The sequence below is a fragment of the Durio zibethinus genome, chromosome 17 (genome assembly GCF_047325235.1).
Source record: "Durio zibethinus cultivar Kanyao isolate XHJ-2024 chromosome 17, ASM4732523v1, whole genome shotgun sequence".
In the NCBI taxonomy this organism is placed as follows: Eukaryota; Viridiplantae; Streptophyta; class Magnoliopsida; order Malvales; family Malvaceae; genus Durio; species Durio zibethinus.
In genome coordinates, this window is record NC_143178.1 from 1,659,930 (window position 1) to 1,672,032 (window position 12,103).

Here is a 12,103-nt window from a genome sequence, read left to right on the forward strand (position 1 = left end):
GTGCTCCGTTTAAATCATTATTGAGAAGGTTACACAAATTCAAGGAAAACGTCACATTATGGCGATGCTCCATAGCCAATCGTCTTATTCGAGAAAAAAGCCAAAAACCACAGCATCAGAAATGCTTACAAGCAATAGGAACAACAGAAGAGATGATGTCAAAAGGTTCATCTTCTATGAACTTCTTAACTTGAATTTCATCTTTGATCTTGTTTCTCTATGCTACAGATATTCACAGAATTGCAACACAGAATAAATACATAGGAGCATACTCATTCTTATGAGAGCGACAGCCTAACACACGAATGAAACTTGAGGAGGAAGTGGAAAGGAGAAAACTGAAACGAGGAATCCAAATGCCTACTCCAATGTATGAGGAAACTCTTATACTCTTTAGGCTTTTGTTGCCTCCAGTGGAGTTGCAGTTTTGCTTGCAGAAATTTGCTCATAGAGGTCTCTTATCTTCAATCCAACAATGGTTTGGAAGAGGCCGGTTCCGTTGTTACTTCCAGGGAAATCAGCATGCTTCAACATTTGCTGAGTAATTTCCCCATAGAACTTGGTAGAGATGTTGCTCAAATGGCTTTCAACGTAAATGAGTTCATCTAATCTATCAAATTGCCCGTCCATCTCCAGAACGGAAACCTAAAGAGAAGCAACATAAACAGAAACATAACAATTGGCATCAAAGAGTCAGCCAGAAGTCTAAAGATAAATGGAAAATCTAATCAAATGTTGTTGAGAACAGCTAGCTAGAATTTGGACAAGGAATGTAAAGAATACCTCGTGGCCGAAGTAAGTGTCAGGGCCATAGGAGAATTTGATGCCAGGGTAAGAGCAAGTGAGCTTCCTTCCGCATGGTATCCATGAGATGGATGAGCCTTCATCAAACAGGTAAACTGGACTGAAATGCTTCACCCCTTCTTTCATTATCAACCTTACTCTCAAAACCTTCCCCTCATTGTCGTCTGGAATGAGCTGAGTTGGCAGCACTTCAATTACTGCATCAGCATATTGCTTTTGAGGATCTGGACCCAGCAAGCACAATAATGATTAAGGTCTCAAATCTTTCTTTCAGGGATATGAATTGAAGTAGGCTTCTAACACCGTAAGAAAACAAGACACTGTCTAACTTATGTATACGAATAAAACATCCATAGCCTCGCAAGATTTGACAATTGACATTGTCTAATTTCTAGCAATGTTGGCCTGATTTTGCAGGATTTATTCATAAAAATGGGATTCATTGTAAATAAAAATAAGTCTTGAATGGGAATTATGTAGTGTTTTTACCGATGTAGGCATCAAAATCGGGCTTCCTGGCGTCAATACTGGCTTTAATGCTTTCAAGGCTGTGTCCTCTCTCAGCCATGTCCCTCTGCAATATGTTTTCAACAAAGTAAGATCACGCTGATGAACAAAATCTAGGCATTGAATTTGCAGAACATTTTGACATTAATGTATAGAGTTTGTCACCTGAATTTTCCATGCAAATTTGACTTCATTGCTGATGTCCAAATAGATACTGAAGTCCAGGAGATCCCTCACACGCTCATCGAACCTATATATTAAGACAGAGCACTCTTTAAGTAGGTATATAATTGTAGTAGAAGGAACAAAAAAGAAATAAAATTTTAGTACTAGAAATAAATAAAAATTAAACTATTAATAAGGTAATAACAGTGACCAGCAGTACAACTGTGCAACACTATTTGCATTGATTGAAAGGCCAGTTCCCAGGTTACTGAGCCCCAGTCCATGGCCATAAGGTATAATACAAAAATCATTAGGCAGCATTTTTTTTTTCTAATAATTCTGTTGTCCCTTTTTTTTCTTTTCCTATCTTGAGTAGTCGGAATTCTTGGTTTAACATGGTTACCGCCACATTAAGAGACAGAAATTCGATAAAAATAAATAGTAGAGGTCAAAAACTTTTGCTTAGAATTAAAACCAATAATTAGAATGGGCCAAAGTTTTCATTCTGGCCCAACAGGCTCAGAACAGAAATTTTCATAAACTCAAAACTTATCAGCCAATCGATTTTAATCAAAGAATGCATGGGGACTTTACTGATTAATCTAATTTCTTTAGAATGATTGAAACTGACTCGACATTCGGGTTTGGAAACAGAGAAAAAAGAGAGTTATTTTTTTCCCAGAAATTAACAGAATCAGTTTTATGGAATTTTTTTTTTCATCAAAAACAGCCGAAAACATGCAGGGAGGATAGTTCCAAAATTTCATGAACGGATGTGAGGCTGAGAAAAAGAGAAAGAGAGAGAGAATTAATGGATGGCTCTTGTTTCTAGTTTTTGACTTACATAGGGTGCAGTCCTTCGATGACAAGGATCTTAGGGGGCTTAATGAGCTCAGGAGGATCCAAGAGACCAGTAACATGGTTGTAGATAGGCTTATCGACAGCAATACCACTCTTGAGAGCCTTAACTTGCTCATACATGAGGTCAAAGTCGTTAGCTCTTGGATCAAGTGCAGTGACTCCCTTCTCTTTCCTTCCAGTTCTGTCAAGTGAATGATAATCATCTAAGCATATCACCGTGGTCATATCGCTGATGAGTGTGTTTGAGTCAGGGTTGCCTCCCTTTGGTGGCTCTGCTGCACCACCAAACACACTTGTTAGCCTCCTCATGAAGGTACTTTTCCCACATCCTGAGTCTGCAGCCAAACCAATCACGACAGTTTGTGAGTCACCAGCTGAGCAGGTTATGACACATGGGCCGCTGCTGCTACCTCTCTTGCTGGTTCTCTTGCTAGCGCTATAGAAAACTACCTGCTTTTGGTGAAAACCTAAGTGGGTTTTTGTTGGTGTGGAGATTGAACACGTTGAATTGAGAGATTGGGAGGTGTATACTGCGCAAGCAGCCATTGCTTAGCTCTCTCCTGTTCCGACTACTGGGAAAGGGAATTTAGAGAGCTTTGTGACAGGAAGAGATTGCTAAAATGGGATGCCTGGCAAATTGTTTAGATGGTCCTTAAAGATCACGTAAAAACAAGTATGGACTCTTGTCCTTTGATTTCCAAGGAAAATTTTGGAACACAAATAAGTGAAAAAGGTTAAAGAAAAACAAATGTGACTGTTAATCGAAAGAAAACAGGTTATCTATGGCGATGGAAAGCTGAGGTGTCCTTTGTTTATGGTTTCTGTGACTGTCGTTTTGGACACGTTTGAAGGTGATATTAAGGTGTGAATGAAGAGGACTGGAATGGGCTTGAATTAAATGACCATGGATAAAAGAGTCATTTCAAAATTCATTTCCTTAGCAAAAGTATAAAGTATACTAGAACTAGATATTTATTTCGTTTATTATTATAATTAATGAAAAAAGATTGGAATTGTTGATGAGGTGATGGCATATGATATGTGAATGTGATAGATCAACATAGTGCATGGAGATGCTTGGTGGTTATTTGTTTTAGTTTGGATATTTCTGTGCCACGTAGCATGAAATGGGTGGATGGTTAAAGATGATGATGGGTTTGGGGTTGTGGAGGTGATATGGGAAATTCATTCTCTGGACTGTCAACAGTCAAAGTTTAATGGCCAATTCATTTTCACATCCACCAAAAAAAAAAAAAAAAGAAGAATAACAAGTCTACCATTTGCAAATGCCTTTGGGGAACTAAGGGTCTTTGCAACTGAATGTTCTATGCAAAAAAAACAGAGTATGAAGCTTTGCCAACTTTATTCCAAAATCAAGAAAATGATCAAAGGAAGATTATTGCAATCTTCATTTAAACAGGAAGTAAGTGTCAAGTGTGCTAATTACATTACATGCTAACTTATGTGTTGAATCTTTGTATTTATGAGCCGAATCCTTTGATGTTTTGGATTTAGGCATACAACCCAAGTCGACTCCAACAAAATGAAGAAAAAGTTATGATCCGGCCCAAATTAGTGTCCATCCCATTGCCCAACACATCTTTCATTGGGTCTTTTAAGGACCCGTTCTCGAGCTGCCCTGTCCTGCAAGCCTGGAATGAGTTACACGTGTTCTCACACGATTGGTAATGTTTTTTCAATTTCTGTTTTTCCTTTTCATCGTTCGCGGTGATGAACAGTTTTCCCGACAATTATATTTTTTCAACTACTATATCTTCGATTGATACCCTTGCATCTCTCTTAGAAAGGGTTTCTTTTGTATTTAAGTCCCCATCCCTTAATCAGCTTCCTTTGATCGAAAAAGGTATGAAGAAACTGCTCTGTAATTATTTATTTGTTTATTAGTCTTGTTTGTTTCTCTTTTACTTACAAAATTGGGTTAAAGGGCAGGGCTTGAAAATGGGAATGAGTAAAACAGAAGTGAATTTTCGGAGGTTACTTGCAGCTGCACCCCAACAAAAGAATCGTTCTAAACTCATACATGTATGTCCACTCATGTTTCAACCTTCATTATTAATTATTATTATTTTTCGAATTTTGTTTCCATTCTTTATGGGTTTGTTTTTTTTAATGTAAAGAATTCAACTTTTTTTTTTTTTGCAGTATGTTGCTACTTTACGAGAACTGTTAGAACAATTAGCTGAAGAGAGAACACCAGAAGGCTTACCAAGGTTCATTTTTATTCCTTTATTATGCTTTTATATGTATTATTATGTGGATCACAGTAATATAAGAAAGTAGGTCATGCTGCTTTTTGAATATTGATTCGTCTTTACTCCTCTTTGGCAACTGATGTAATCTTTTTGTTCCTGATTTTCCAATTTGTATTGGTTTTCTTCCCTAGAGTTTCAAAGGCCGTGCTCAATGATTATTCAGAGAAGATTGAGGATATTGCCTCAAGCTTATCTGCCACACTGGTGCGTGTATATGTTCTTTAAAACCTATCTTATAGTGATTTCAAGAATACCCTGAATTGGTAAAATGAAATCCTAAAATGCTAGGAATTATTTAAATTTTGTTATACTCATTGGAGTTTTTTCTTCCATTGCTGAATCAATGTGTATGCTTTGTGCTTGTCTGCACATGCGTGCATTGTCTCTTGATTTATCCATAGAGTTTGCCATTGCTAACCATTCTTCTATATGCGTTATTTCAAGCCCAATGTTAAGGTATCCGAAGAGCCTGTCACAAGAAACACTTTTAAACAGAATCCTAAATCAGATGCAGAAAATCACATGCCTTCTTCCCCTGGCTTAAGAAGGAGAGTTGTGTAAGTAAATCTTAAGCATTGAGAATGGCTTTGGTTCATATTAGCTCTTGAATAATGCTAAATATATTTTTTTTACCATAAGTTTTGTTTTGATTGTTTTGAGCCATTGAACAGGCCTACCTCAAGCAACAAAGATAGAACTCATGACCCCACTGAGGCTGATACATCAGCACCTATCAAACTGGATGCTGCAGCACAAGCACACATACAGAAGCACAGGTATCATTAGATATTGTTATAGACGTGTTGTGGCAATTATAAATTGTCCTGAATACAGTTAACATTTGTTTAAGAATAAATTATGATATCTCTTTGCTGAAAATAACTGTAAATGTGATGAGGTCAGTAAATGACGCATCTGGGATTTTACTTGTTATGTCAAAGTTATGTTTTAATGGTATTAGCCTGCATGATTATAAAGCTGGAAGATATCTCCATTTTATTTACTTTAATTTGCTTTTTGTTTTTTGTTGTTGCTAATGACTGTTATTTTATTTTCTTCAAAAACAGAAAGCTTCAAGAAGACTTAACAGATGAAATGGTTGGCTTGGCACAGCAACTTAAAGAGAGTAGTCTTATGATGAGTCGGTCCTTGGAAAACACTGAAAAAGTAAGTTATATACTATTAAGCCTTCTATTATTAGTTATATTGTCTGTACATCTCTAATCTCTCTTGATACTACATGACATATATCAATCTTAGATGTTTTGAACGATACAGATGCAGACAATTGACATATAATTTTTCTTATTTGTATGTTTACATCCGTATTATATTAAGAAACTATGAAGCTTTGTGTGGTTTTTTAGTGTGCAAAATGTACATGGGGAGTTGATGCATTGTGAGTATAGAGATGAATTTTTCATGTTAAGTGCTTGGGACTATCCTAATTGCCCGATTTCAGTCTGGATTTGAACCATGGTTTATTTTATTTGTAATGGTGGGATTACCTTAATTCAGCATTATAACAAAACCAGCATTTCTAAGAATAACTATCTTGACGGCTAGGTTTCGAAGATAAAGGTTGCTGTAATAGCATGTTCTGTTGTTCCTCATGTGTTATCTGTCATTTGTCTATTTGGCCTAGCTTTTTTTTTTCTTTTGTGAAAATGGAAATAACATATTTCAATTGAAGTGGTGTTTTTCATATGTAAGTCACCCATTAGATCTTGGGAATGCAAGTTTCCCGACTTTTGCCAAGTTTATGCATCTCCTGTCTTCCCTTTTGTTTAAATAAAGGAGCACTTGGGATTTCATGTTTTTCTAATGCAACTCCTCGCATTTGTACCTATTATATGCATGCAGGAATTATCTTGCGTTTTCATGTTTTGTCGTACAATTGTTTGCTTTTTGGTCTTATAAGCCGATTACGTAATGAATGCAGATACTTGATTCCACAGAGAAGGCAGTTGAGCATAGTCTTGCTAGTACTGGACATGCAAATGTCCGTGCCATGCAGATATATTCAGAAACCTCAAAGACTACATGTTTCCAATGGCTTCTGATCTTTGTCATGATATGTGTTTTCATCATGGTTGTGCTCCTGATTCGTGCAACATGAATTAGGACAATCTCCTGGATGGTCCGATGAGGTAATGCTACTAGCATTAGAATGAATCATATCATGATTAGCTCCTGTTCATGTTTTATTGAAGTGGAGCAGGTGTTGCATATAGGGTTGAGTGACTGGCTACCGTCAGTGGAATTAAGGTTTGGAGTACTGGAATTACAAAGTTTTGTAATTGTTGCTGCTACCAGTTGAAGAAGATAAACTTGTTTAGTTCTGCACGTTGATTCATTAAATATATTTTTTTCCTACATAACAATGTATTCGAGCATTCTCTCTATAATCATATGAAATGGGTAAAATAAATTGTTTTTTGATAAAATTTTTTCATTGAAGCATATGCAGGCCCCCCAGGTAGAAACTTAAAATACGATTTGCTTTTGGTGGCGTTGTGTGTGTGTGTGTGTGTGTGTGTGTGTGTGTGTGTGTGTGTGTGTGTGTGTGTATATATATATTCTTGCTAATGGGTAGCATTTACCATCTAGTTTCAATCAGTTTCCCACGGCTGCAACACTTGATATTATGCTTAACAAAACACTGCGAATATTATTACAAGGTAAAAAAGATTTGCGATGATAATGAATTGACCTCTCTTTCTCACTCTCTCAAGGCAGTAAAAACTGTAATTTACTAGAATCTAACTCAGCATACAAACCCATCACATGAATCCATACAGCAATCATAAAAATGATAAACACAATATTTATAAGGTAAAAGATATATATGTGTATATATATACTAAACTACCCTGAATATTCCCAACAGGACCACAGCCTCACTTCATATCTCACTTGTGGCCCCTAAAATACAAGTAAATTTTCTGCACAAATCAACAAGCCAAAAAAAAAAAAGCAAAATTCAGTCAAAATGCGAATAAACATTAAAGCAAAGCAGCATAACGTGCAAGACAAAATACAATGAGTGTCAGCAGCTACGAAATGAATCATATAAATGGTTTTATTTTATTCTGAGACTGGTTCAATGAACTCAAGCACATCATATAGATCTTTTCAATTTTCACAGATTGGCAAAAATTTTCAAACCAACTAGAGCAGAATCATGTGCAACATTACTAATTCTATGTATTATTAGATGTAAGATGAGAAGAATGAAAACTACAAGAAACTTTTCTTACCATGAAGGATAATTAGAGTCCAATTAATCTTAAAAGAGAAAAATATGATGGCATAGCCAAATATAATTTTTCAATAAAAAAATTAAAACTGTAAAGAGATATAATGTCTCCAACCTGAATAACCCACAGGCTTAACAGTGACTCCAAGCAAAACAACCCAAAACCAACAAAGTAGAAAATCTGTAAAAGTACAAATAAATTAGTTAAGCCCAAACATTCAACAGAATAATGTTAAAAAAAAGTTGGACTCTATCTTCAGCAAAGCATCCATGTATGATCGTCTATCTCTCATTATTCTCCTCTGAAGTACATTGTCCAAACAATGGTACCAAATTATTAAATTATATTTGTCCAAACACAAAAATACATTTGAGATGGTGAGAAGAACCCAAATCCTTAGATTCCTACAACTTGCTGCTAATAAGAGATAACTAATTCCAACATGCAAAAGTAACACAGCTTACCCCTGCCACCATATGATCAGAGACATCAATTGCTGCCAGGATACCACTGCAATTATAGGCAATAGAAAAATATAGTAACTGCATATAGTAACCGTAAAATACAAAGTTGAAGTGCGATTCTCTAGAGGCATCAAAAGATAAAATCAAAAGAACATAAAAACAGCTAACAAGCAGCAGTTTGATCAGGCAAAACTGAACAAAAGGGTTATAGAATGTCCCAGTCACTAGCAATGTGTATAACAGTAGCTAAAAAGGCCTGGATCATCTGTACAGTCAATCACATTTAAAACATAATTCATAACAACGTAACATATACATGAATTTGCTTGGACAATCAACAAATTTGCCAACTCAAGGTCCTGACTTCAGGATAAAGTTGGGGAATGAAGAACTTACGTTAATGACTTTCCATGAAAGACAACAGGAGGAGCTATTGCTGCAAAAATGCAAAATCCAAGGTGGAGCTATACAAAGCAAATAAACAGTTTAAACATAAATCAACCAAATAATAACAATGCCTTGAATGATCACAACTAAACTCACCAAGTAGAACATGAAAAACCAACCAAAATTCAAGGCACTATCTGTCCTGCAAGGTGAAACAAAAAACCCAGAAGAACAACCATCAGCACTCCAAAATTTTTCAATTTTCATGCTACATATAGAATATTTGTACCAATCACTATATATTTACCTCATTGCTCGGTAGAGAGGTCTATACCACAACACATATGAAAGAGGAATTCCAAGCAACATGTAGATTATAGCAAGGAAAAAAATTTTAACACCTACAATGTATAAACCATGTTAGAACACAAACACTATTGCATGCCCAGACCAAATTCCACAACAAACACAAAATATCAAAGAGTCAAAAAAACACTTACCACCACCTTGGATCCAACAGACAATCACTGCAAGAACATTAAAAACAAGACAAAGAACTATGCCTGAAACAATAAAAATGAAAGCATGTCAGTGATACCAACAATGAGGAGGTGGTAGGGAAGGTGTAAAGTTTTCTATTATTGCCAAAACCTGTCAAAAAGATTACATGCTATAACTGTTAAGTGAAGATTCAAGGATGGTTTCAACATGAGATTTCCCAGGTTTAAACAATAAAAAGATTAAAAGAAAAACTGCTTTGAATCCATTACACGGGAATGGCATCCACACAAGCATGTATGCACAAGATAATAATATTATTAAGTATTTGATGATTAAACTGGAAAAGAACTAAAAGAGAAAAGGATAATTTAGAATCATTAGAGTGAAAAACGGACAGAGAGTAAAAGGTGCTATGACAATAAAATTCACTGCAAACACTTATACCCATAAAATCTACAAGATAGTCGTTTATATAAAAACTTAAACAATTAACATTAAAAAAGCAGTAACCTATATTAGCAGAGAAATATCCACAACAACAGAGCAGAAAGATTAGCCTCCATACCTAGCCAACTTGCAAATGCAAGATATTGCAACCTCTGAGCATGAACCGGTATCTCATTAGCTATATCATGATGTATGATTGGGAAAATCGGTGGCCAATTTTTGTCATCTATAGGAACACCAGCTGACATGCCACAAATGAAAAAGAGAGAACATTAGCACCTTACCACAATACTTGAAAAGAAAGGAAAGGTAAACAGTTGCTTATGCTCCTATTCTCTTACCTTGGGAAACAGCATCTTCCCTTCGCTTTATGTCCTGAGAAATAAAATTGAAAAAAAAAAAAGAAGTTAAATAGCAACTAAACTCAAAACTCATGAGTATACTTAATGCACTGCCCAAATGGAGACTTTGTTTAACAAAAAAAAAAAAAAGAAAAAAAAAAGCAAGTGATTCACACTTCTAAACAAGCACCAAGTTAAAATTAACCTTTTCTCTTCTTTTAAGATCAGCTTCCCAAGCTGCAAGCTCCTTTTCCTTTTTCTTTGGATCCTATAATTAACAATACCAATACAACAATCAGTCATCCCATGTGCATTCAAGCTATAGAAATCCATAGGAATAGAAACTTCATTACATTCATTGCATCCAGAGGTATATCCACTGTAGCATCATGTTTGTGCCCAAAACCCAGAGGTTCGGATGTCAGTGGTCGTGCAGGTGCCACAGCACCACCATTCTGCAATAACTCACAATAAGTAACACCAAAGAGCACAGTGAAACATAGTTAAATTAATGCACACCTAAACAACAAAATATGACCAAGCAATACAAGAGCAAACATCTGTACCAGAGATATAAATCATGCTGATTAATAATTGTTCAAAACACAGCACTTAACATGGTATAAACTATGAACATTACAAGCGTGTATCAAAGTTATTACATACATAATCACATGAAGAACCCTCTTAGACTCAAATCTAACTTATATTAGACTTCTACGGTCCATAAATTTCCAAATTATGGTAACCATATTTTGAAACTAAGTTAATATCACTATTTATCGAAAATTTCAGATTTGCCAAACTATTCTCACGATGACTATATATTCGTCTTAAAGAAACTCAAAAAATAAATATGGAAATAAAACTTTTTTAATTTAAATTACATTTTAGGTTCAAAAATAAAAGCCATTTAACAAAAGTTAAGAGACGGAAATTTTCACTTGTTAAGTCATATAAACCAAAGTTTTCCCATTAATTGCAATAAAAGTAAATACGAAATTCAACAATTGAAAGCCATTTCCTCCCCGAAATTTTAGCAAGCAGGTTTCTCAGATCCATTCTTCCCGAGACCTAATCCCCAAACTACCCCTACCGCACATGTAAACAGAACAAAAATCCAGATCTGAGATGGGCAAAAAAGAGAAACTAAAAAACGAAAAATGAGATTCAATACCGAAAATGGATTGACTTCTTCTTCATCGAAGGGGTTAGGATCGTGGTGGCGATTCATTCTCTCTGTGTCTCAGATCCGAATATTTCTCCAAAATAGGCCAAATTTTGTTGAGTGAGTTACCAGGGAGACAGAAACACTACTTTACTCGTGTAAATTCGATTGGCTTGTGAATGACGCGGGATAATAGATGATATTCAGGATTTGCCCTTCATATTTGAAATAGTGACGAGTTTGGCTTGCGTGGCAGACAGTGTTACTTATTTGCTTAAATGGATGTACGTGGCAGTTTCAGTGTAATTGCACCATAAAACTGGTAAATCAGTGATTGCCACGTAATGAGTAAAGTGGCGTAATCATCACGCGTTTTCAGCTTTCACAAGCGTCGGTAGATTTGCCAAAAACTAATCGCTTGTCCAAAGTTCAAGAAAATAATATCATTTTAAAAAAAAAAAAAAAAACTGTAAAATATATCTTGTAGGCTGCGGCCTTCACCGGTTGGTCAAGCGTTGGACACCGGACAGTCCACCTTTAGATACTACCTAAATATGATTCTTCGGTTCCAATGAACTTTAGCTACCTTAGTCACGAGCCTCACCCCTAAATTTAGATTTTTTTTTTTACCTACATTATGTTCTATTTTTTATTTTAATTAGGTAAGTAAGAAGCATATTTAAATTTAGTTTGAATTTAATTTTTAATAATTTTAAAGAAATATTTTTTTATATTTACCTAATGTATTGCTCTTAATAAATATAAAATTTTAAATCAGTTGATATATTATTGATATTACAATTATACTTAAAATTTATGTGTTTGAGAAAAAATTATAAACGTAATATTTTTTTTATAAGATAAATAACAAAGTATGAAGGTTTAAGTGTAAATTAAAAATTAAAAAAAATAATTACTCATAAAA

The 12,103-nt window shown here is 35.1% G+C and overlaps 3 protein-coding genes across 10 annotated transcripts; 1 reads left to right on the plus strand and 2 right to left on the minus strand.

Moving 5' to 3' along the window:
* Positions 1-153: 153 nt before the first annotated feature.
* On the minus strand, positions 154-3,201 carry LOC111286175 (phosphoribulokinase, chloroplastic). The gene is made up of 5 exons (XM_022876005.2): positions 2,321-3,201; positions 1,477-1,561; positions 1,294-1,378; positions 784-1,028; positions 154-645 (listed from the first exon to the last, which is right to left on the minus strand). The coding sequence occupies exons 1-5, from the start codon at positions 2,881-2,883 to the stop codon at positions 394-396; spliced, it is 1,230 nt and encodes a 409-aa protein (XP_022731740.1). The 5' UTR covers positions 2,884-3,201; the 3' UTR covers positions 154-393.
* An 853-nt stretch (positions 3,202-4,054) lies between these two features.
* Positions 4,055-7,057, plus strand: LOC111275723 (Membrane fusion protein Use1). Of its 6 annotated transcripts, none has more exons than XM_022861245.2 (9): positions 4,056-4,201; positions 4,283-4,380; positions 4,501-4,568; positions 4,742-4,814; positions 5,055-5,167; positions 5,282-5,386; positions 5,678-5,777; positions 6,553-6,760; positions 6,832-7,057. In XM_022861245.2, the coding sequence occupies exons 1-8, from the start codon at positions 4,069-4,071 to the stop codon at positions 6,727-6,729; spliced, it is 867 nt and encodes a 288-aa protein (XP_022716980.1). In that variant the 5' UTR covers positions 4,056-4,068; the 3' UTR covers positions 6,730-6,760; positions 6,832-7,057. The 6 variants fall into 6 exon arrangements, with proteins under 6 accessions (XP_022716983.1, XP_022716980.1, XP_022716972.1 ...); XM_022861237.2 differs by having other exon boundaries at positions 6,845-7,057; XM_089745929.1 differs by having other exon boundaries at positions 4,063-4,201; positions 4,288-4,380; positions 6,845-7,057.
* Positions 7,058-7,255: 198 nt separating this feature from the next.
* On the minus strand, positions 7,256-11,414 carry LOC111275752 (secretory carrier-associated membrane protein 4-like). Of its 3 annotated transcripts, XM_022861268.2 has the most exons (12): positions 11,188-11,414; positions 10,364-10,465; positions 10,216-10,278; positions 10,011-10,044; positions 9,788-9,910; positions 9,222-9,284; positions 9,029-9,122; positions 8,878-8,923; positions 8,731-8,798; positions 8,335-8,380; positions 7,985-8,050; positions 7,256-7,555 (listed from the first exon to the last, which is right to left on the minus strand). In XM_022861268.2, the coding sequence occupies exons 1-12, from the start codon at positions 11,242-11,244 to the stop codon at positions 7,523-7,525; spliced, it is 795 nt and encodes a 264-aa protein (XP_022717003.1). In that variant the 5' UTR covers positions 11,245-11,414; the 3' UTR covers positions 7,256-7,522. The 3 variants fall into 3 exon arrangements, with proteins under 3 accessions (XP_022717003.1, XP_089602056.1, XP_022717009.1); XM_089745930.1 differs by lacking the exon at positions 8,335-8,380 and having other exon boundaries at positions 11,188-11,380; XM_022861274.2 differs by lacking the exon at positions 7,985-8,050 and having other exon boundaries at positions 11,188-11,379.
* Positions 11,415-12,103: the final 689 nt, after the last annotated feature.